This window comes from Oncorhynchus clarkii, chromosome 16 (genome assembly GCF_045791955.1).
Source record: "Oncorhynchus clarkii lewisi isolate Uvic-CL-2024 chromosome 16, UVic_Ocla_1.0, whole genome shotgun sequence".
NCBI classification, from domain to species: Eukaryota; Metazoa; Chordata; class Actinopteri; order Salmoniformes; family Salmonidae; genus Oncorhynchus; species Oncorhynchus clarkii.
This window is the reverse complement of record NC_092162.1, coordinates 526,095-548,853: the sequence shown is the minus strand read 5'-3', so window position 1 is coordinate 548,853 and position 22,759 is coordinate 526,095. Positions and strand designations below refer to the sequence as shown.

The window sequence follows — 22,759 nt, the reverse complement described above, 5'->3', positions numbered from 1 at the left end:
GCAGAACTCATGGTTCCTTCTTTTAAGGCAAGTCGTCCAGGTCCTGAGGCAGCAAAGCATTCCCAAACTATCACACTACCACCACCATGCTTTACCGCTGGTACTGTATGAGGTTCTAACTGTGGAATGTGGTGGTTGGTTTTCCCCAGACATAATGGGACCCATGTCGTCCAAAAAGATGACTCAGATTGACAAAACACCTGGATGATCATCAAGACTCTTGGAAGAATGTTCTATGGACAGATCATTTTATGGACGACATGGTTACTCTCAGGTATTCCCTCCAACTCTCCAACACAGTATTATAACCTTCAGAGATACAGGACTAGTCTCAGGTAACCCCTCCAACTCTCCAACACAGTATTATACCATCAGAGATACAGGACTAGTCTCAGGTAACCCCTCCAACTCTCCAACACAGTATTATACCATCAGAGATACACGACTAGTCTCAGGTAACCCCTCCAACACAGTAGTATACCATCAGAGATACAGGACTAGTCTCAGGTAACCCCTCCAACTCTCCAACACAGTATTATACCATCAGAGATACAGGACTAGTCTCAGGTAACCCCTCCAACTCTCCAACACAGTATTATACCATCAGAGATACAGGACTAGTCTCAGGTATTCCCTCCAACTCTCCAACACAGTATTATACCATCAGAGATACAGGACTAGTCTCAGGTAACCCCTCCAACTCTCCAACACAGTATTATACCATCAGAGATACAGGACTAGTCTCAGGTAACCCCTCCAACTCTCCAACACAGTATTATACCATCAGAGATACAGGACTAGTCTCAGGTATTCCCTCCAACTCTCCAACACAGTATTATACCATCAGAGATACAGGACTAGTCTCAGGTAACCCCTCCAACTCTCCAACACAGTATTATACCATCAGAGATACACGACTAGTCTCAGGTAACCCCTCCAACACAGTAGTATACCATCAGAGATACAGGACTAGTTTCAGGTAACACCTCCAACTCTCCAACACAGTATTATACCATCAGAGATACAGGACTAGTCTCAGGTAACCCCTCCAACTCTCCAACACAGTATTATACCATCAGAGATACAGGACTAGTCTCAGGTAACCCCTCCAACTCTCCAACACAGTATTATACCATCAGAGATACAGGACTAGTCTCAGGTATTCCCTCCAACTCTCCAACACAGTATTATACCATCAGAGATACAGGACTAGTCTCAGGTAACCCCTCCAACTCTCCAACACAGTATTATACCATCAGAGATACACGACTAGTCTCAGGTAACCCCTCCAACACAGTAGTATACCATCAGAGATACAGGACTAGTCTCAGGTAACCCCTCCAACTCTCCAACACAGTATTATACCATCAGAGATACAGGACTAGTCTCAGGTAACACCTCCAACTCTCCAACACAGTATTATACCATCAGAGATACAGGACTTGTCTCAGGTAACACCTTCTATGTCAGAATGCTGTTCATTGACTACTTCCCACCATCGTATCTCCAAGCTCATCATCAAGCTCGGGGCCCTGGGTCTGAACCCTGCCCTGTGAAACTGGGTCCTGGACATCCTGACGGGCCATCCCTAGGTGGGGACACAGCACCTCCTCTCCGCTGATCCTCAACACAGGGGCTCCACAAGGGTGCGTGCTTAGCCCCCTCCTGTACTCACTGTTTACCCATGACCGCGTGGCCATGCACGCCTCCTACTCAATCATCAAGTTTGCAGACGATACAACAGTAGTAGGCCTGATTAAAGGATGGATGAGTCGCGAATGGGCCCTGGTCAAAATAAGTGCACTATGTGGAGAATGCACTACGTGGAGAACACAACATGGTCTCTACCATCCACCTATGATAAACATCTCATTTAAAACTTCTTATGGCTGGGGGCAGTATTGAGTAGCTTGGATGAATAAGGTGCCCAGAGGTGCCCAGAGAAAACGGCCTGCTCCTCAGTCCCAGTTGCTAATATATGCATATTATTAGTACATTTGGATAGAAAACACTCTGAAGTTTCTAAAACTGTTTGAATGATGTCTGTGAGTATAACAGAACTCATATGGCAGGCAAAAACCTGAGAAGAAATCCAAACAGGAAGTGGGAAATCTGAGGTTGGTCGATTTTCAACTCAGCCCCTATCAAATACACAGTGGGATATGGGTCAAGTTGCACTTCCTAAAGATTCCCATCGATGTCAACCGTTTTTAGAAACTTGAATGAGGCTTCTACTGTGATGTCTCAGCCTCCAGTATTTATGCTGCAGTAGTTTATGTGTCGGGGGGCTAGGGTCAGTTTGTTCTATCTGGAGTACTTCTCCTGTCCTATTCGGTGTCCTGTGTGAATTTAAGTGTGCTCGCTCTAATTCTCTCTTTCACTGCTATGCGGATGACACACAGCTGTACATTTCAATGAAACATGGTGAAGCCCCAAAATTGCCCTTGCTAGAAGCATGTGTTTCAGACATAAGAAAGTGGATGGCTGCAAACTTTCTACTTTTAAACTCAGACAAAACAGAGATGCTTGTTCTAGGTCCCAAGAAACAAAGAGATCTTCTGTTGAATCTGACAATTAATCTTAATGGTTGTACAGTCGTCTCAAATAAAACTGTGAAGGACCTCGGCGTTACTCTGGACCCTGATCTCTCTTTTGAAGAACATATCAAGACCATTTCAAGGACAGCTTTTTTCCATCTACGTAACATTGCAAAAATCAGAAACTTTCTGTCCAAAAATGATGCAGAAAAATTAATCCATGCTTTTGTCACTTCTAGGTTAGACTACTGCAATGCTCTACTTTCCGGCTACCCGGATAAAGCATTAAATAAACTTCAGTTAGTGCTAAATACGGCTGCTAGAATCCTGACTAGAAAATTATCATATTACTCCAGTGCTAGCCTCTCTACATTGGCTTCCTGTCAAAGCAAGGGCTGATTTCAAGGTTTTACTGCTAACCTACAAAGCATTACATGGGCTTGCTCCTACCCATCTCTCTGATTTGGTCCTGCCATACATACCTACACGTACGCTACGGTCACAAGACGCAGGCCTCCTAATTGTCCCTAGAATTTCTAAGCAAACAGCTGGAGGCAGGGCTTTCTCCTATAGAGCTCCATTTTTATGGAACGGTCTGCCTACCCACGTCAGAGACGCAAACTCGGTCTAAACCTTTAAGTCTTTACTGAAGACTCATCTCTTCAGTGGGTCATATGATTGAGTGTAGTCTGGTCCAGGAGTGGGAAGGTGAACGGAAAGGCTCTGGAGCAACGAACCGCCCTTGCTGTCTCTGCCTGGCCGGTTCCCCTCTTTCCACTGGGATTCTCTGCCTCTAACCCTATTACAGGGGCTGAGTCACTGGCTTACTGGGGCTCTCTCATGCCGTCCCTGGAGGGGGTGCGTCACCTGAGTGGGTTGATTCACTGATGTGGTCAGTGAATCATCCGAGGACAACCCCACTTGGGTTGTGCCGTGGCGGAGGTATTTGTGGGCTATACTCAGCCTTGTCTCAGGATGGTAAGTTGGTGGTTGAAGATATCCCTTTAGTGGTGTGGGGGCTGTGCTTTGGCAAAGTGGGTGGGGTTATATCCTTCCTGTTTGGCCCTGTCCAGGGGTGTCCTCGGATGGGGCCACAGTGTCTCCTGACCCCTCCTGTCTCAGCCTCTAGTATTTATGCTGCAGTAGTTTATGTGTCGGGGGGCTAGGGTCAGTTTGTTATATCTGGAGTACTTCTCCTGTCCTATTCGGTGTCCTGTGTGAATCTAAGTGTGCGTTCTCTAATTCTCTCCTTCTCTCTTTCTTTCTCTCTCTCGGAGGACCTGAGCCCTAGGACCATGCCCCAGGACTACCTGACATGATGACTCCTTGCTCTCCCCAGTCCACCTGGCCGTGCTGCTGCTCCAGTTTCAACTGACCTGAGCCCTAGGACCATGCCCCAGGACTACCTGACATGATAACTCCTTGCTGTCCCCAGTGCACCTGACCGTGCTGCTGCTCCAGTTTCAACTGTTCTGCCTTATTATTATTCGACCATGCTGGTCATTTATGAACATTTGAACATCTTGGCCATGTTCTGTTATAATCTCCACCCGGCACAGCCAGAAGAGGACTGGCCACCCCACATAGCCTGGTTCCTCACTAGGTTTCTTCCTAGGTTTTGGCCTTTCTAGGGAGTTTTTCCTAGCCACCGTGCTTCTACACCTGCATTGCTTGCTGTTTGGGGTTTTAGGCTGGGTTTCTGTACAACACTTTGAGATATCAGCTGATGTACGAAGGGCTATATAAATACATTTGATTTGATGAGAGATGGAGTCAACTTCTTCCCAAATAGTATCTATCAAAAAATACAAATGTGGAAAAGCAGGCAAAAAAAACAAATCAACTTCAAGAACACACATAAATCTAGACAATGTCTATATCTGTAACATTCTGTTATGATCCAGCGGGGATCCGACTCACAACCTGTACAACATCACACAAAACCAGAGAACAAACATCACAACACCAGAGAACAAACATCTTTACACTAAAGAACAAACATCACAACATAGAGAACTAACATCACAACACCAGAGAACAAACATCACAAAACCAGAGAGCAAACATCACAATGCAGAAAACAAACATCACAACACCAGAGAACAAACATCACAACCCCGGAGAACAAACATCACAAAACCAGAGAACAAACATCACAACACCAGAGAACAAACATCACAACCCCAGAGAACAAACATCACAACCCCAGAGAACAAACATCACAATGCAGAGAACAAACATCACAACACCAGAGAACAAACATCACAACCCCGGAGAACAAACATCACAAAACCAGAGAACAAACATCACAACACCAGAGAACACCAGAGAACAGACATCACAACCCCAGAGAACAAACATCACAAACCTGTCCCCTACCCCTAGTACTCACCCCCTGTTCATCCAGTTTGAGGAGCTGCTCGGGGACCTTGGGGGAGTTGAGGGCCAGACGGAGACAATGGATGTTGAGTTCAGGCATCACATATTCCAGAACCTCTTTTAGAGGTAGGCCTCGGGCTGTACCATGTCTCGCCGTGGAGGGGACTGCATCCTCCAGGATTGCCCCACGTAGCGTTGTTAACTGGGAGGGATGGATATAGAGAGAGAGAGAGAGAGAGAGGGAGGGAGAGAGGGAGAGAGGGAGAGAGAAAGAAAGATACAGACAGAGAGGTAGAGAGAGAGGTAGAGAGAGGGCGAGAGAGAGAGAAAGATACAGACAGAGCCCGAGACAGAGAGAGGAAGAGAGAGGTAGAGAGAGACAGAAGTAGAGAGAGACAGAGGTAGAGAGAGAGAGAGAGAGAGAATATACATAATATGACATTTGTAATGTCTTTATTCTTTTGGAACTTCTGTGAGTGTAATGTCTACTGTTCATTTTTGTTGTCTATTTCACTTTTGTATATTATCCACCTCACTTGCTTTGACAATGTTAACATATGTTTCCCATGCCAATAAAGCCCCTTGAATTGAATTGAGAGGGGTAGAGAGAGAGAGAGAGAGAGAGTTTTTGTTGTTGTATACTTTGACAATGTAAGTAATTTAACTTGCCATGTAAATAAAGTCTAATGAATTTGATTGAATTGAGAGAGAGTGTGATAATGAGGGTTTAGGCCCCTGCACCACTACCCCCTCCACCCCTCCAGCCTCTCCATCCTTCCACCACTGCCAGTCAATGTCCCGCTGTGAGTGAATCTGGAAGTCAGACAATGTTATTTGAATAGACGTTTTCTTTCACTTCATTATTGTAAAAAATATTTTCAGAGTGAGGTGTAGTAGGGTAGTGTGTGTGTGTGTGTGTGTGTGTGTGTGTGTGTTTGAGAGAGAGAGAGAGAGTGTTCACTGCAGTGCAGATACACCATTGCCATCAGTGACTGAGCAGGGGATTTAACCTTGTCTCTGTGACCGAGAGGAGAGGGCTGGCGTGACCCATTTAGTTGAAATATGGAGAAAAGGTTACGCTTCAAACCAGGACTGACATTTAATATCAGTGACACCCCCCCCCCCCCCGATACAACCCTCTCCTGCATCTGTTTCACCTTCATTATTCAGAGAGCAGACCCCCTAGAGTCATTCACTGACAGCTGAGTCTGTCTGTGTGTGTGACTGGCTGACTGACTGTCTGGCTGGCTAGCTGACTGACTGGCAGGCTGGCTGACTGGCTGACTGGCTGACTGGCTGACTGGCTGACTGCCCAACTGGCCGACTGACTGGCTGACTGACTGGCTAACTGGCCGACTGGCTTACTGGCTGGCTTACTGGCTGACAGGCTCACTGACTGGCTGACTGGCTGGATGACTGGCTGACTGGCTGGATGACTAACTAATTAGCTGACTGGCTGACTGACTGGATGACTGACTGGCTGAATGGCTGGATGACTGGCTGACTGAATGACTGACCAACTGACTGACTAACTGGCTGACTGGCTAACCGACTGGCTGGCTGGCTGGCTGACTGGCTGGCTGACCGGCTAACCGACTGGCTGACTGACTGACTGGCTGACCAACTGGCTGACTGGCTAACCGACTGGCTGACTGGCTGACCGACTGGCTGACTGGCTGACCAACTGGCTGGCTGGCTGACCAACTGGCTGGCTGGCTGACCAACTGGCTGACTGGCTGACCAACTGGCTGACTGGCTGACCAACTGGCTGACTGACTGACTGGCTGACTGACCAACTGGCTGAATGGCTTACCAACTAGCTGACTGACTGGCTGGCTGACTGACCAACTGGCTGACTGGCTGACTGACTGGCTGGCTGACTGACCAACTGGCTGACTGGCTGACTGACTGACTGACTGGCTGACTGGCTGGCTGACCAACTGGCTGACCAACTGGCTGACTGACTGGCTGACCGGCTGACCAACTGGCTGACTTTCTGACCGACTGGCTGACTGACTGACCAACTGGCTGACTGGCTGACTGACTGACTGACTGACTGGCTGACTGGCTGGCTGACCAACTGGCTGACCAACTGGCTGACTGACTGGCTGACCGGCTGACCAACTGGCTGACTTTCTGACCGACTGGCTGACTGGCTGACCAACTGGCTGGCTGGCTGACCAACTGGCTGGCTGGCTGACCAACTGGCTGACTGGCTGACCAACTGGCTGACTGGCTGACCAACTGGCTGACTGACTGACTGGCTGACTGACCAACTGGCTGAATGGCTTACCAACTAGCTGACTGACTGGCTGGCTGACTGACCAACTGGCTGACTGGCTGACTGACTGGCTGGCTGACTGACCAACTGGCTGACTGGCTGACTGACTGACTGACTGGCTGACTGGCTGGCTGACCAACTGGCTGACCAACTGGCTGACTGACTGGCTGACCGGCTGACCAACTGGCTGACTTTCTGACCGACTGGCTGACTGACTGACCAACTGGCTGACTGGCTGACTGACTGACTGACTGACTGGCTGACTGGCTGGCTGACCAACTGGCTGACCAACTGGCTGACTGACTGGCTGACCGGCTGACCAACTGGCTGACTTTCTGACCGACTGGCTGACTGACTGACCAACTGGCTGACTGACTGACTAGCTGACTGACTGACTGGCTGACTGACTGACTGGGTGACTGGTTTACTGACTAACTAACTGACTCACTGTTTTTGAAAGATACTTTTCTCAGCAACATTGATGTCCTGAATGTAGCAGGTGTAACTGACAGATCAGTAGGAAAAAGTGATGGGCTACTTTCTACTCAGGCCACGGTCAGTGTGAACCGGAGTGACTTGACACAACGCTGGCTAAACAAGGTGTAGCTACAAACAAAGCAGAGTTAAATGGTTCCAGTCTGCCGTGAACTGTTCATCCATGCAACCTTTTCCAAATATAAGTTTCTCATGTTGTCACACAGTATGCTTTAACTTGAAATAAAAATGACTGTCAGCTTGCTAGCAAACTGATATCTTTCCGACAGATAAGATCTAAACCAGGTCAGAACTTGTTCGTGTAGACCAATTTGGGTTTCCAATCTCTCCAAAATAATGTAGTGATCAATGGTATCAAAAGCAGCAATAAGGTCTAGGAGCACAAGGACAGATGCAGAGCCTCGGTCTGACGACATTAAAAGGTAATTTACCACCTTCGCAAGTGCAGTCTCAGTGCTATGATGGGGTCTAAAACCAGACTGAAGCATTTTTATTTTACCTTTGCTTAACTAGGCAAGTCAGTCAAGAACAAATTCTTATTTTCAATACCTAATGGGGAACAGTGGGTTAACTGCCTTGTTCAGGAGCAGAACGACAGATTTTTACCTTGTCAGCTCGGGGATCCGATCCTGCAACCTTTCAGTTACTAGCCCAATGCTCTAACTACTAGGCTACCTGCCTCCCCTATTTGGATACTTTGTCTTTAGGAAGGCAGTAAGTTGCTGCGCAACAGCTTTTTCAAAACATTTTGAGAGGAATGGGAGATTCGATATAGGCCGATAGTTTTTTATATTTTTCTGGGTCAAGGTTTGGCTTTTTCAAGAGAGGCTTTATTACTGCCACTTTTAGTGAGTTTGGTACACATCCGGTGGATAGAGAGTAATTTATTATGTTCAACATAGAAGGGCCAAGCACAGGAAGCAGCTCTTTCAGTAGTTTAGTTGGAAAAGGGTCCAGTATGCAGCTTGAAGGTTTAGAGGCCATGATTATTTTCATCATTGTGTTAAGAGATATAGTACTAAAACACTTGAGTGTCTCCCTTGATCCTAGGTCCTGGCAGAGTTTTTCAGACTGAGGGACAACTGAGCTTTGGAGGAATTCACAGATTTAAAGAGGAGTCCGTAATTTGCTTTCTAATGATCATGATCTTTTCACCTAAGAAGATAATGAATTCATCACTGCTGAAGTGAAAGCCATCCTGTCTTGGGGAATGTTGCTTTTTAGTTAGCTTAGCGAAAGTATCAAAAATACATTTTGGATTGTTCTTATTTTCCTCAATTAAGTTGTAAAAATAGGATGATGGAGCAGCAGTAAGTATCTTTGATACGGCACGGCACTGTCTTTCCAAGCTAGTCGGAAGACCTCCAGTTGTGGCGCCATTTCCCTTCCAATTATCTGGAAGCTTGCTTCAGGGCTCGGGTATTTTCTGGAAGCTTGCTTCAGGGCTCGGGTATTTTCTAGAAGCTTGCTTCAGGGCTCGGGTATTTTCTGGAAGCTTGCTTCAGAGCTCGGGTATTATCTGGAAGCTTGCTTCAGGGCTCGGGTCTTTTCTGTATACCAGGGAGCTAGTTTCTTATGACAAATGTTTTTAGTTTTTAGGGGTGCAACTGCATCTAGGGTACAAGGTCAAATTGAGTTCCTCGGTTAGGTGGTTAACTGATTTTTGTACTCTGACGTCCTTGGATAGGTGGAGGGAGTCTGGAAGGGCATCAAGGAATCTTTGGGTTGTCTGAGAATTTATAGCACAACTTTTGATGATCCTTGGTTGGGGTCTGAGCAGATTTTTGTTGCGATTGCAAATGTAATAAAATGGTGGTCCGATAGTCCAGGATTATGATGAAAAGCATTAAAGATCCACAACATTTATTCCACGGGACAAAACTAGGTCCAGAGTATGACTGTGACAGTGAGTAGGTCCAGAGACATGTTGGACAAAACTCACTGAGTCGATGATGACGCCGAAAGCCTTTTGGAGTGGGTCTGTGGACTTTTCCATGCGAATACTAAAGTCACCAAAAACTAAAATATTATCTGCCATGACTACAAGGTCCAATAGGAATTCAGGGAACTCAGTGAGGTACACTGTATACGACCCAGGAGGCATAAAAAGTCTAGACAGTAGTAACCCATCCACTTAGATAAATGTGGGAGAGAGGTGGTTATAGCACTTCCATCAATGTGTCTGGGTATCATTTAATATTTATTCAATATTTTTATCTGGACACTTTCTGTTTTTGATATTGCTACTATGCAAGTACTATCACTGTACCATTTACACCTTCTGTATCCTGTGCATGTGACAAATAAACTTAGATATAGTGTGTGTTTATTTGATATAGTGTGTGTGTATTTGATATAGTGTGTGTATTTGATATAGTGTGTGTATTTGATATAGTGTGTGTATTTGATATAGTGTGTTTATTTGATATAGTGTGTTTATTTGATATAGTGTGTTTATTTGATATAGTGTGTTTATTTGATATAGTGTGTTTATTTGATATAGTGTGTTTAAATGATATAGCGTGTGTTTATTTGATATAGTGAATGTTTACCACATGGCCTCACATGTGAATCCTTAAAGAGATGGGTGGGGCTAAAGGCTAAGAGGGTGTGAACGATGCTGAATGGGTGTCGACAAAGAAGAGCTCTCTAGTAGGTGTACCAAAACATTCAAGGACCATTTTCACAAAAGTGGGGTTGCAGGTTTATAAACTTTCAAAGCAGAATTACTTTCCATTGTTCCTCAACTGTAGAGTATATACAATTTTCTAGCTCTGAGTCTCTACTTCTATCCAATGTCAAAAACACAAGACCGAATCGAGGCGGTCGGTCACAAATAGTTCAAATAAAAAAGGGAAGATAAATCAACATAAATATGGGTTGTATTTACAATTGTGTTTGTTCTTCACTGGTTGCCCTTTTCTTGTGGCAACATGTCACAAATCTTGCTGCTGTGATAGTACACCAATTCAATAGAAATATATCTCTCTCTCAACTCTTCCTCCCTCCCCCACCTTTCCTCCAATCCCCTGTTTTGTTTTTTTACCTGACTGGTCCTGAAGGTGACCCGGTAGTTATACTGCATCCATTCCTTCTCCTTCCCTTCATCCAGCTTCTCTCTCCTGATGCTGACTGCTACTGGACCCAGGTTCTCGTCCACTCCAAAGTAGTTCTGGTGTTCTGCAGGACAGGAGAGGAGAGGGCAGACATGAACAATCAGACAAACTGACTTTTTACATGCCCAGACAAATAGCGCCACACACACAGGGTTATGCTAATGCTAATGTTCACACACACAGGGTTATGCTAATGTTCACACACACACACACACACACACACACAGGGTTATGCTAATGCTAGTGTTCACACACACACACAGGGCTATGCTAATGCTAATGTTCACACACACACACATGGTTATGCTAATGCTAATGTTCACACACACAGGGTTATGCTAATGCTAGTGTTCACACACACACACACACACACGCACACACGCACACACACACACACACACACAGGGTTATGCTAATGCTAATGTTCAAACACACAGGGTTATGCTCATACACACACACAGGGTTATGCTCATACACACACACACAGAGTCATGCTCATACACACACACATAGGGTTATGCTAATGCTAATGTTCACACACACAGGGTTATGCTCGTACACACACACACACAGGGTTATGCTAATGCTAATGTTCACACACACAGGGTTATGCTCATACACACACACAGGGTTATGCTCATACACACACACACAGGGTTATGCTAATACACACACACACACACGCACACACACGCACACACACACACACACACACAGGGTTATGCTAATGCTAATGTTCACACACACAGGGTTATGCTCATACACACACACACAGGGTTATGCTCATACACACACACACAGGGTCATGCTCATACACACACACACAGGGTTATGCTAATGCTAATGTTCACACACACAGGGTTATGCTCATACACACACACACAGTGTTATGCTCATACACACACACAGGGTTATGCTAATGCTAATGTTCACACACACACGGGGTTATGCTAATGCTAATGTTCACACACATACACAGGGTTATGCTAATGCTAATGTTCACACACACACAGGGTTATGCTTATGCTAATGTTCACACACACAGGGTTATGCTCATACACACACTCGTGTGTGACTTTATAGGACTTCTTTGGGTGTCAAAATGTATTCTCATTCAAAATCCTATTTTCCCTAACCCTAACCCTAGGCCGTCAAGAATTTGTTCTGAACTGTCTTGCCTAGTTAAATAAAATAAAAAATAGAGTTATCAGGACATTCTGGTCATGATAATGTAGGAACACACACACACACGCACACGCACACACACACACACACACACACACACACACACACACAGAGAGAGAGAGAGAGAGAGATGGTAACACAAACCACCGCCATAACCAAAAAACAGAACCCCATTTAATGTTGGCATTATTTATTAAAACTATCGTTTTAAAATGGGCAGCCTTTCATTGAATATCAAATTAATTATTCCTTTCCATTGTGTATAAATGGTAATGGTTAGCTTGGCTAAATGCTAATGGTTCACGGCCCAATTCTATATATAAAAATACAAAAGTACCATGTATGCAAAATGTAAATGTACAATGTATTTGTAAAATGTATTAATATGTAGCAGAAAAGCTTTGAAAAATATATATTTGTCCTCTGAAAAGGGGTTGGGGGAGAGTTTAATATAAAAAAAATATCTAAAAAAATAAATGATTATCTGGGCTAAACGCTAATGTTATCTGGGATAAACGCCAATGGTTAGCTGGGATAATTGGTAATGGCTATCTGGTCTAAATGCTAATAGTTCACTGGGTTAAACGGTAATGGCTATTTATTTTTATTTTTATTTCCACCTTTATTTAACCAGGTAGGCCAGTTGAGAACAAGTTCTTATTTACAACTGAGACCTGGTCAAGATAAAGCAAAGCAGTTCGACACATACAACAACACAGAGTTACACATTGAATAAACAAAACATACAGTCAATAACACAGTAGAAAAAAAAGTCTATATACAGTGAGTGCAAATGAGGTGAGATAAGGGAGTTAAAGCAATAAATAGGCCATTGTGAAGAAGTAATTACAGGGTTAGGGTTAGCAATTAAACACTGGAATGGTAGATGTGCAGAAGATGAATGTGCAAGTAGAGATACTGGGGTGCAAGTAGAGAGAAATAAATAAATACCAGTATGGGGATGAGGTAGGTAGATAGATGGGCTGTTTACAGATGGGCTATATACAGGTGCAGTGATCTGTGTGCTGCTCTGACAGCTGGTGCTTAAAGCTAGTGATGGAGAGTCTCCAGCTTCAGTGATTTTTGCAGTTCGTTCCAGTCATTGGCAGCAGAGAACTAGAAGGAAAGGCGGCCAACGCCTCTAGAGTGGAGCCTTTCACCATGTGATCTTGTCTTTGTTCATACACTATAAAACTACCACCTTTAGATTCTTACAGAAAAAAAACAATTCAAGTAGGACAAAACACTGGATGGGAGTGTAGTGTGCTGTACTATCTAGATATCTGGGAGAACAATGAGGATGGTAGCATAGTGTGCTGTACTATCTAGATATCTGGGAGAACAATGAGGATGGTAGCATAGTGTGCTGTACTATCTAGATATCTGGGAGAACAATGAGGATGGTAGCATAGTGTGCTGTACTATCTAGATATCTGGGAGAACAATGAGGATGGTAGCATAGTGTGCTGTACTATCTAGATATCTGGGAGAACAATGAGGATGGTAGCATAGTGTGCTGTACTATCTATCTAGATATCTGGGAGAACAATGAGGATGGTAGCATAGTGTGCTGTACTATCTAGATATCTGGGAGAACAATGAGGATGGTAGCATAGTGTGCTGTACTATCTAGATATCTGGGAGAACAATGAGGATGGTAGCATAGTGTGCTGTACTATCTAGATATCTGGGAGAACAATGAGGATGGTAGCATAGTGTGCTGTACTATCTAGATATCTGGGAGAACAATGAGGATGGTAGCATAGTGTGCTGTACTATCTAGATATCTGGGAGAACAATGAGGATGGTAGCATAGTGTGCTGTACTATCTAGATATCTGGGAGAACAATGAGGATGGTAGCATAGTGTGCTGTACTATCTAGATATCTGGGAGAACAATGCACATTCAGATGTACTCTCTCTCAGGTGATTTATTCTCTCTCCCTTCTCTTACAATAGAGGTGTGAAATAATATAGTGATGTCATGCAGAGGAGAGGAGGGGGGAGTCGAACAGGAGCACACCACACAGCAGTGTTATAATAAAACAGACCATAACCCCCGGCAAAGCCAGAGAGAAGTCAGTAAGACAGAGATCAAGCCAAGCCATAGACTGTTCTCTCTGCTTCCGCACAACCAGCAGTACTGGTGCATCAAGTCTGATACCAACACGCTTCTGAACAGTTTCTATACCCAAACCATAAGAGTGCTAAATAGCTAACAGAATGGCAGAATGACACTATAAAACACACATAACATGCACACACATTTATACTGACTCTACACGCACGCACACACTCACATACAATCATCATATACGCTGCTGCTACTCCGTTTATCATATATCCTGATGTCTAGTTACCTGACCCCTATATATACTGTATCTACTGACACTGTAGACTGACCCTGTAGACACCATTATAATAGGTAGAGAACTACAGACACCACTATAACAGGGGAACTACAGACACCATTATAATAGGTAGAGAACTACAGACACCATTATAACAGGGGAACTACAGACACCATTATAACAGGTAGAGAACTACAGACACCAGTATAACAGGTAGAGAACTACAGACACCACTATAACAGGGGAACTACAGACACCATTATAATAGGTAGAGAACTACAGACACCATTATAACAGGGGAACTACATACACCATTATAACAGGTAGAGCACTACAGACACCATTATAACAGGGGAACTACATACACCATTATAACAGGTAGAGGACTAGACACCATTATAACAGGTAGAGAACTACACACACCATTATAACAGGTGAAGGACTACAGACACCAGTATAACAGGTAGAGGACTACAGACACCAGTATAACAGGTAGAGGACTACATACACCAGTATAACAGGTAGAGGACTACAGACACCAGTATAACAGGGGAACTACATACACCATTATAACAGGTAGAGAACTACAGACACCACTATAACAGGTAGAGGTTCTTTTCCTCTCTGTATGAAGAGGAAGTCATGACTTGTTACACACTTTCTGGACCCCCTCGAGGGGACCAACAACATGTTGTCCCCAGTTGGTCAAATTGTTGTTTGTTTAATATTCTTGTGAGGATTTCCCACAAATATAGTTAAACACGTCCACACACACACACACACACACACACACACACACACACACACACACACACACACACACACACACACACACACACACACACACACACACACACACACAGAACTACAGAATCAGTTCACTTGCACCATGTGAGGTCATGTGACTGGAGAGTCATATCCCTCTGAATGTTTGTGTCCTCCATGTCTCAAACTGATTAATTTACGTCTTCTCAATAATGGTGGACAGGTGCAGCAGCTGTTATAGGGGCTTAGGATGGGTACTAAGATATACTGAGAGAGAGAGGAAACACACTACCTGCATGGTGTTGAATTGAGTAGAGAGAAAGAGGTGGTATTTTCAGAGTCAGACACAGTGGTGTTTTAATGAGGATCTCTGGGACTGTGCTGTGGTTTGGCCCCAAGGTTTAATGCTGACACCCCCCCTAACCCTCACCACCTTACTTCTCACATTACAAATCCCTGGTCCTCCTGGGAGTTGAGAAAATAGCACACACCAAGAACACACACACACCGAAAACACACACACTAAAAACACTGAACACACACACCAAGAACACACACACACACACACACACACACACACACACACACACACACACACACACACACACACACACACACACACACACACACACACACGACTCTCTCTGTTGTTACCAGAGAACATAACTGGTTGAGAACTAGAGGGACTGGGTCTCCACTAGGAGAAAAACATTGTTTGTTTTTTATAGTGTGAAAAGTAAAGTAAGACAACTCCTGGCAAGGAGGGGACCAGATGTACCCATTAACCATTTACAGTCTGAAAACCACTCATTAGTGTTGGTTCTGCCATTTCCAGCTGTTTCTCAGAAACTGATAAAACTTCCGTCAAAAGTAAGGTATATGATTACTATTATATAACAACATCGGTCTAAAGTTTTAGAACACCTACTCATTCAAGGTTCTCTTCATTATTACTATTACTATTATTACTATTTTAAGACATCAACACTATGAAATAATGTAGTTACCCAAAAAGTATTCAACAAATCAAAATATATTCATCAGGACCACCACAGGAATGCAAGACCCAGAGTTACCTCTGCTGCAGAGGATAAGTTCATTAGAGAGTTAACTGGCTCTCATGAGGACCACCACAGGAATGGAAGAGTTACCTCTGTGTCACGACTTCCGGAGAAGTCAGTCCCTCTCCTTGTTCGGCGGTCGACCTCACCGACCTTCTAGCCATCGCTGATCCATTTTCTATTTGGTTTTGTCTTGTCTTCCTTCACACCTGGTTCCAATCATACCGATTCCATGTTGTGTATTTTACCCTCTGTTTCCCCTCTTGTCGGTGATTGTTTGTTGTATGTTATGTTCTGGTGTGCGACGGGTTTTGTACTTTAATTATTTTGTATATTTTTGTTTTCTGAGTTTTTTAGGCATTTATTAAACTGCTCCGTTTATAGTTCGTTCCCCTGCGCCTGACACCCTGCCACCAACACCCATTACACTCTGCTGCAGAGGATTAGTTAATTAGAGTTACCAGCCTCAGAAACTGCAAATTTTGTAATGTTTTTTTATTTTACCCTTATTTTAAACACATTCTCATTGACAACCTGGGGAATAGTTCAAGGGGAGAGGAGGGGGGATGAATATATGCTTCACAGAGTTCAAGTAACAGACACATCTCAACATCAACTGTTCAGGAGACTGTGTGAAGCAGGCCTGCATGGTCGAAATGTTGCAAAGAAACCACTACTAAAGGACAACAAAAAGAAGAAGAGACTTGCTTTGGTCTGGAGACTTGCTTTGGTCTGGAATCCAGGATCCAACCACCATCTTGTGAGATGTGTGTGGATGAACGGATGATCTCTGCATGTTTATTTCCCACAGTGAAGCATGGAGGAAGAGGTGTTATGGTGTGGGGTGCTTTGCTGGTGGCACTATCTGTGATTTATTTAGAATTTAAGGCACACTTAACCAGCCTGTCTACCAGAGCATACTGCAGTGATACTCCATCCCATCTGGTTTGGGCTTAGTGGGACTATCATTTGTTTTTCAACAGGACAAGACCCGGCACACCTCCAGGCTGAGTAAGGGCTATTTTACCAAGAAGGAGAGTGATGGAGTGCTGCATCAGATGACCTGGCCTCCATAATCACCCATGACCTCACCCATGACCTCAACCCAATTGAGATTAAGGTTTGGGATGTGTCGAACCGTAAAGTGAAAGAAAAGCAGCCAACAAGTGCTCAGCATATGTGGGAACTCCTTCAAGACTGATGGGAAAAGCATTCCAGGTGAAGCTGGTTGAGAGAATGCCAAGAGTGTGCAAAGCTGTCATCAAGGCAAAGGGTGGCTATTTGAAGAATCTTAAATATAAAATATATTTTGATATGTTTAACACTTTTTTAGTTACTACATGATTCCATATGTGTTATTTCATAGTTTTGATGTTTTCCCTATTATTCTACAATGTAGAAAATAGAAAAAAATAAAGAAAACCCTTGAATGAGTAGATGATCTTGAAGTGTAAGTCTATGGAAGGGGAAGGGGGTACAGTTGAAGTCGGAAGTTTACATACACCTAGGAGTCAGTTGGAGGTGTACCTGTGGATTTATTTCAAGGCCTACCTTCAAACTCAGTGCCTCTATGCTTGACATCATAGGAAAATTAAAAGAAATCAGCCAAGGCCTCCACAAGTCTGGTTCATCGTTGGGAGCAATTTCCAAAAGCCTGAAGGTACCACGTTCATCTGTACAAACAATAGTATGCAAGTATAAACACCAAGGGACCACACAGATGTCATACTGCTCAGGAAGGAGACGCATTCTGTCTCCTAGAGATGAACGTACTTTGGTGCAAAAAGTGCAAATCAATCCCAGAACAACAGCAAAGGACCTTGTGAAGATGCTGGAGGAAACAGGTACAAAAGTACCTATATCCACAGTAAAACGAGTCCTATATCGACATAACCTGAAAGGCCACTCAGCAAGGAAGAAGCCACTGCTCCAAAACCGCCATAAAAAAGCCAGACTACGGTTTGCAACTGCACATGGGGACAAAGATCATCCTTTTTGGAGAAATGTCCTCTGGTCTGATGAAACAAAAATAGAACTGTTTGGCCATAATGACCATCGTTATGTTTGGAGGAAAAGGGCGAGGATTGCAAGCCGAGGAACACCATCCCAACCGTGAAGCACCGGGGTGGCAGCATCATGTTGTGGGGGTGCTTTGCTGCAGGAGGGGCTGGTGCACTTCACAAAATAGATGGCGTCCTGAGAAAGGAAAATTATGTGGATATATTGAAGCAACATCTCAAGACATCAGTCAGGAAGTTAAAGCTTGGTCGCAAATGGGTCTTCCAAATGGACAATGACCCCAATCATACTTCCAAAGTTGTGGCAAAATGGCTTAAGGACAACAACGTCAAGGTATTGGGGTGGCCATCACAAAGCCATGACCTCAATCCTATTGAAAATTTGTGGGCCGAACTGAAAAAGCGTGTGCGAGCAAGGATCCTACAAACCTGACTCAGTTACACCAGCTCTGTCAGGAGGAATGGGCCAAAAGCCAACTCATTGTGGGAAGCTTGTGGAAGGCTACCCAAAACATTTGACCCAAGTTAAACAATTTAAAGGCAACGCTACCAAATACTAATTGAGTGTATGTAAACTTCTGACCCATTGGGAATTTAACGAAATAAATAAAAGCTGAAATAAATCATTTTCTCTACTATTATTCTGACATTTCACATTCTTAAAATAAAGTGGTGATCCTAACTGACCTAAGACTGTGCATTTTTACTAGGATTAAATGTCAGGAATTGTGAAAAATTTAGTTTAAATGTATTTGGCTAAGGTTTATGTAAACTTCCGACTTCAACTGTATATACAGTATATATATATATATATTTTTTTAGGGGGTTAATCAGCTTTAAAATTGCAGATATATTTTTAGCTTCCATCAATGTAATTGTGTGCAGGAACGTAATTCTTACCTTTCCCATAGAAGAACTTGTGGTAGTAGAATGCTCCCAGATCAATATGTTCTATAATGTATCTCTTCACCTTCTCTCTGTGTATAGGCTGGTTCTCTCTAGGGACCTCCAACACCGACACCCCAGCGTTGGTACAGTGGGACGAGAGGGAGGACTCGAAGCTGCAGCTCTCTCCTCCACCACTGTAAGAGGCGCTGTTAGCCCTGGAGAGACTGATTCTGCGCTCCCCTTCTCCACCGATCTCATTACGGAAGTGGGGGCACCCCAGGACTAGTCTGTTGTTCTTCCCGTCGCCCTCGTCCTGGTCCAGGTTCTCTTTGGGGTTCAGGTCCTCTCGGGAGCCCAGAGGAGACTCAATCATGGAGGTACTGGTAGTTCCACTACTAAGACCACCTTGCCCTCCCTCTGCCCCCAGTCCTACCCCTGTCCCCGGGCCACCTCCCGGCCCAAGTCCTGGTCCTAAACCTGGAGCTCCACTACCCCCTCTGGCTCCAGGTTGGTACTGTGAAGCAGCCGAGGCCCCAGTGGTTGTGTTCTTCCTCTGGCTGAGAGTGGCCCTACTGGCCACAGCCTCACTGATGTTAAACAGGACACTCTGCACGTCGTAGTGGGCAAAACACTTCTGGAAGCTGAGGGGTCTCCTGTCATCCTGATCCAGAGACAGCCTGAACCCATCTCCTACACAATCAGACACACAATTCCCTGACATTTAAATGGTGCTGGCAACAATAAGCGGAATATGCAGACAGAATCAGAGTTGAGATAGAATTGAAACATAATCTAGATACAGTGGAAATTGGCAGGTGGTTAAACAGCCTGAACCGTCACCTTCAATAATAACAACATTATTAATACTTTTTATTTATAACACGCTTTTCATTGAAAGATGTAAAGTGCTCCACGCATTAAAAACTAGACACATAGACCTCTACAGACCTTCGCTCTTGATGGTCCTCAGCTTCCTGAACATAGAGGTCTCAGATGAGTCAGACTTCAGGCGTCCCATGAAGTTCTTCTCTCTCTCTCTGGAGTAGAAGATGGAGGGATCCACGTAGTCGTACCCTGCCATCCTCACTATCTCCCCTCTGGAGATCTGGGTGGCCGTCTGCAGCACAAAGGGATAGCAACCATTATAGTCCTTGATGGGACAAATGTAGAGACAGAGAGAGAGACACACACATAGAGAGAGAGAGAGAGAGAGAGAGAAAAAGAGAGAGAAAGAGAGAGAGAGAGAGAATGAGAGAGAGAGAGAGAGAGAGAGAGAGAGAGAGCAGGAACTCAAAGGCAGGAAATTGGACTTCACCAAAGAAATCAGAATACAGACAATGTCATCCGCCAAAAAAGCTGGTATATAGGATACGGACCCACTGGTTGCCCTCAAGGTTACAGAGAGCTGGAAGTCCCATCCACTAAACTACCAGGTGTGAAACAGGGAAGGGACTCAGGGGGTATGCGAATGTGTTATTGAGAAGGAACTAACTCAGTGTATTGAATTAATCAAAACAGGCACATTTTACATTTGGCTAGAAATTCAAAAGGAAATGATCTCAACAGAGAAAAGTGTCATCCTGTGTGCAACCTACAGTATATCCCCACACTAGAATCCCCACCCTGGAGGGGGAAATCAATCATTTCCAGGCCCAGGGACATGTACTAGTCTGTGGAGACCTAAAAGCCAGAACTGGACAAGAACCTGACACCCTCAGCACACAGGGGGACAAACACCTGCCTGGAGGTGACAGCATTCCCTCCCCCATATGCCCTCCTAGACACAACTACGACAACATAACGTACCAAAACCGGTCATAACTCCTGCAGCTCTGTTACATCCTGGGTATGTACATAGTCAATGGTAGGTTTCGAGGGGACTCCTATGGTAGGTACACCTACAGCTCATCTCTTGGCAATAGTACTGTAGACTACTTTATCACTGACCTCAACCCAGAGTCTCTCAGAGCGTTCAGTCAGTCCACTGACACCCTATTAAATCACAGCAAAATCACAGTCTACTTAAACAGAGCAATACTCAATCATGAGGCATCAAAGTCAAAGAAACTGAATAATATTAAGAAATGCTATAGATGGAAGGGAAGTATTGTGGAAAATTACCCCAAAATAATTAGGTAACAACAAATGATTTTGCTTCTAGACAACTTCCTGGGTAAAACGTTCCACTGTAATAGTGAATGTGTAAACTTGGCAGTAGAAAATCTAAACAGTATATTTGACCTCTCAGCTTCCCTGTCAAACCTAAACAGTATATTTGACCTCTCAGCTTCCCTATCAAATCTAAACAGTATATTTGACCACTCAGCTTCCCTATCAAACCTAAACAGTATATTTGACCACTCAGCTTCCCTATCAAATCTAAAATTGCCAAGGTGAGAACATCAGAAAATTAAGAACAATGACAAATGGTTCAACTAAGAATGCAAAAAACTAAGAAAGAAATGGAGAAACCTATCCAACCAAAAACATAGGCCCAGAAAACCTGAGTCTATGGTGAATCACTAAAACAATACCAAAATACACTCCGGAAACAGAAGGAAAACCTGAGTCTATGGTGAATCACTAAAACAATACCAAAATACACTCCGGAAACAGAAGGAAAACCTGAGTCTATGGTGAATCACTAAAACAATACCAAAATACACTCCGGAAACAGAAGGAAAACCTGAGTCTATGGTGAATCACTAAAACAATACCAAAATACACTCCGGAAACAGAAGGAAAACCTGAGTCGATGGTGAATCACTAAAACAATACCAAAATACACTCCGGAAACAGAAGGAACACCTGAGTCTATGGTGAATCACTAAAACAATACCAAAATACACTCCGGAAACAGAAGGAAAACCTGAGTCTATGGTGAATCACTAAAACAATACCAAAATACACTCCGGAAACAGAAGGAACAGCACGTCAGATGTAAATGAAGAAAATCTAGAATCTAACCACTTCTGGGAAAATTGGAACACTAAACAAACAACAATACGGAGAGTTATATATCTAAAACAGAGATTTATGGATAAACCACTTCTCCAATCTATTTGGCGCTATAACAAAGAATAAACAGCAAAAACATAGACATGATCCATTACAAATTATATAATCAACTATTAAAGGCTACCTGAACCCACTTGCCACGGATCAAACCCCGGTACTGCTGCTCATTCCGTTCTCCAGCTCCGGAGGTCTACGTCACCGGCCTTCTAGTTGTCACTGAACTGGATTCATTACCACCCGGACTGTCTTGTCACATTAACCTGGTTCCCATTCCCCCTGATTAGTGTACGTATACAGTTGAAGTCAGGTTTACATACACTTAGGTTGGAGTCATTAAAACTCGTTTTTCAACCACTCCACAAATTTATTGTTAACAAACTATAGTTTTGGCAAGTCGGTTAGGACATCTACTTTGTGCATGACAACAGTAATTTTTCCAACAATTGTTTACATATAGATTATTTCACTTATAATTCACTGTATAACAATTTCAGTGGGTCAGAAGTTTACATACACTAAGTTGACTGTGACTTTAACAACTTGGAAAATTCCAGAAAATGTCATGACTTTAGAAGCTTCTGATAGGGTAATTGACATCATTTGAGTCAATTGGAGGTGTACCTGTGGATGTATTTCAAGGTCAACCTTCAAACTCAGTGCTCCTT

The 22,759-nt window shown here is 43.9% G+C and overlaps 1 protein-coding gene across 1 annotated transcript in view; it reads right to left on the bottom strand.

Moving 5' to 3' along the window:
• LOC139367853 (signal induced proliferation associated 1 like 2) overlaps window positions 1-22,759 on the bottom strand; it is a 306,546-nt gene that overhangs the window by 163,904 nt on the left and 119,883 nt on the right. Inside the window, exons 4-7 of the mRNA XM_071106185.1 lie at window positions 20,025-20,193; window positions 19,089-19,766; window positions 10,739-10,872; window positions 4,930-5,118 (exon numbers count right to left, since the gene is read on the bottom strand). Of these exons, the coding sequence (XP_070962286.1) occupies window positions 4,930-5,118; window positions 10,739-10,872; window positions 19,089-19,766; window positions 20,025-20,193 (1,170 nt within the window). The remainder of the gene's footprint in view (window positions 1-4,929; window positions 5,119-10,738; window positions 10,873-19,088; window positions 19,767-20,024; window positions 20,194-22,759) is intronic.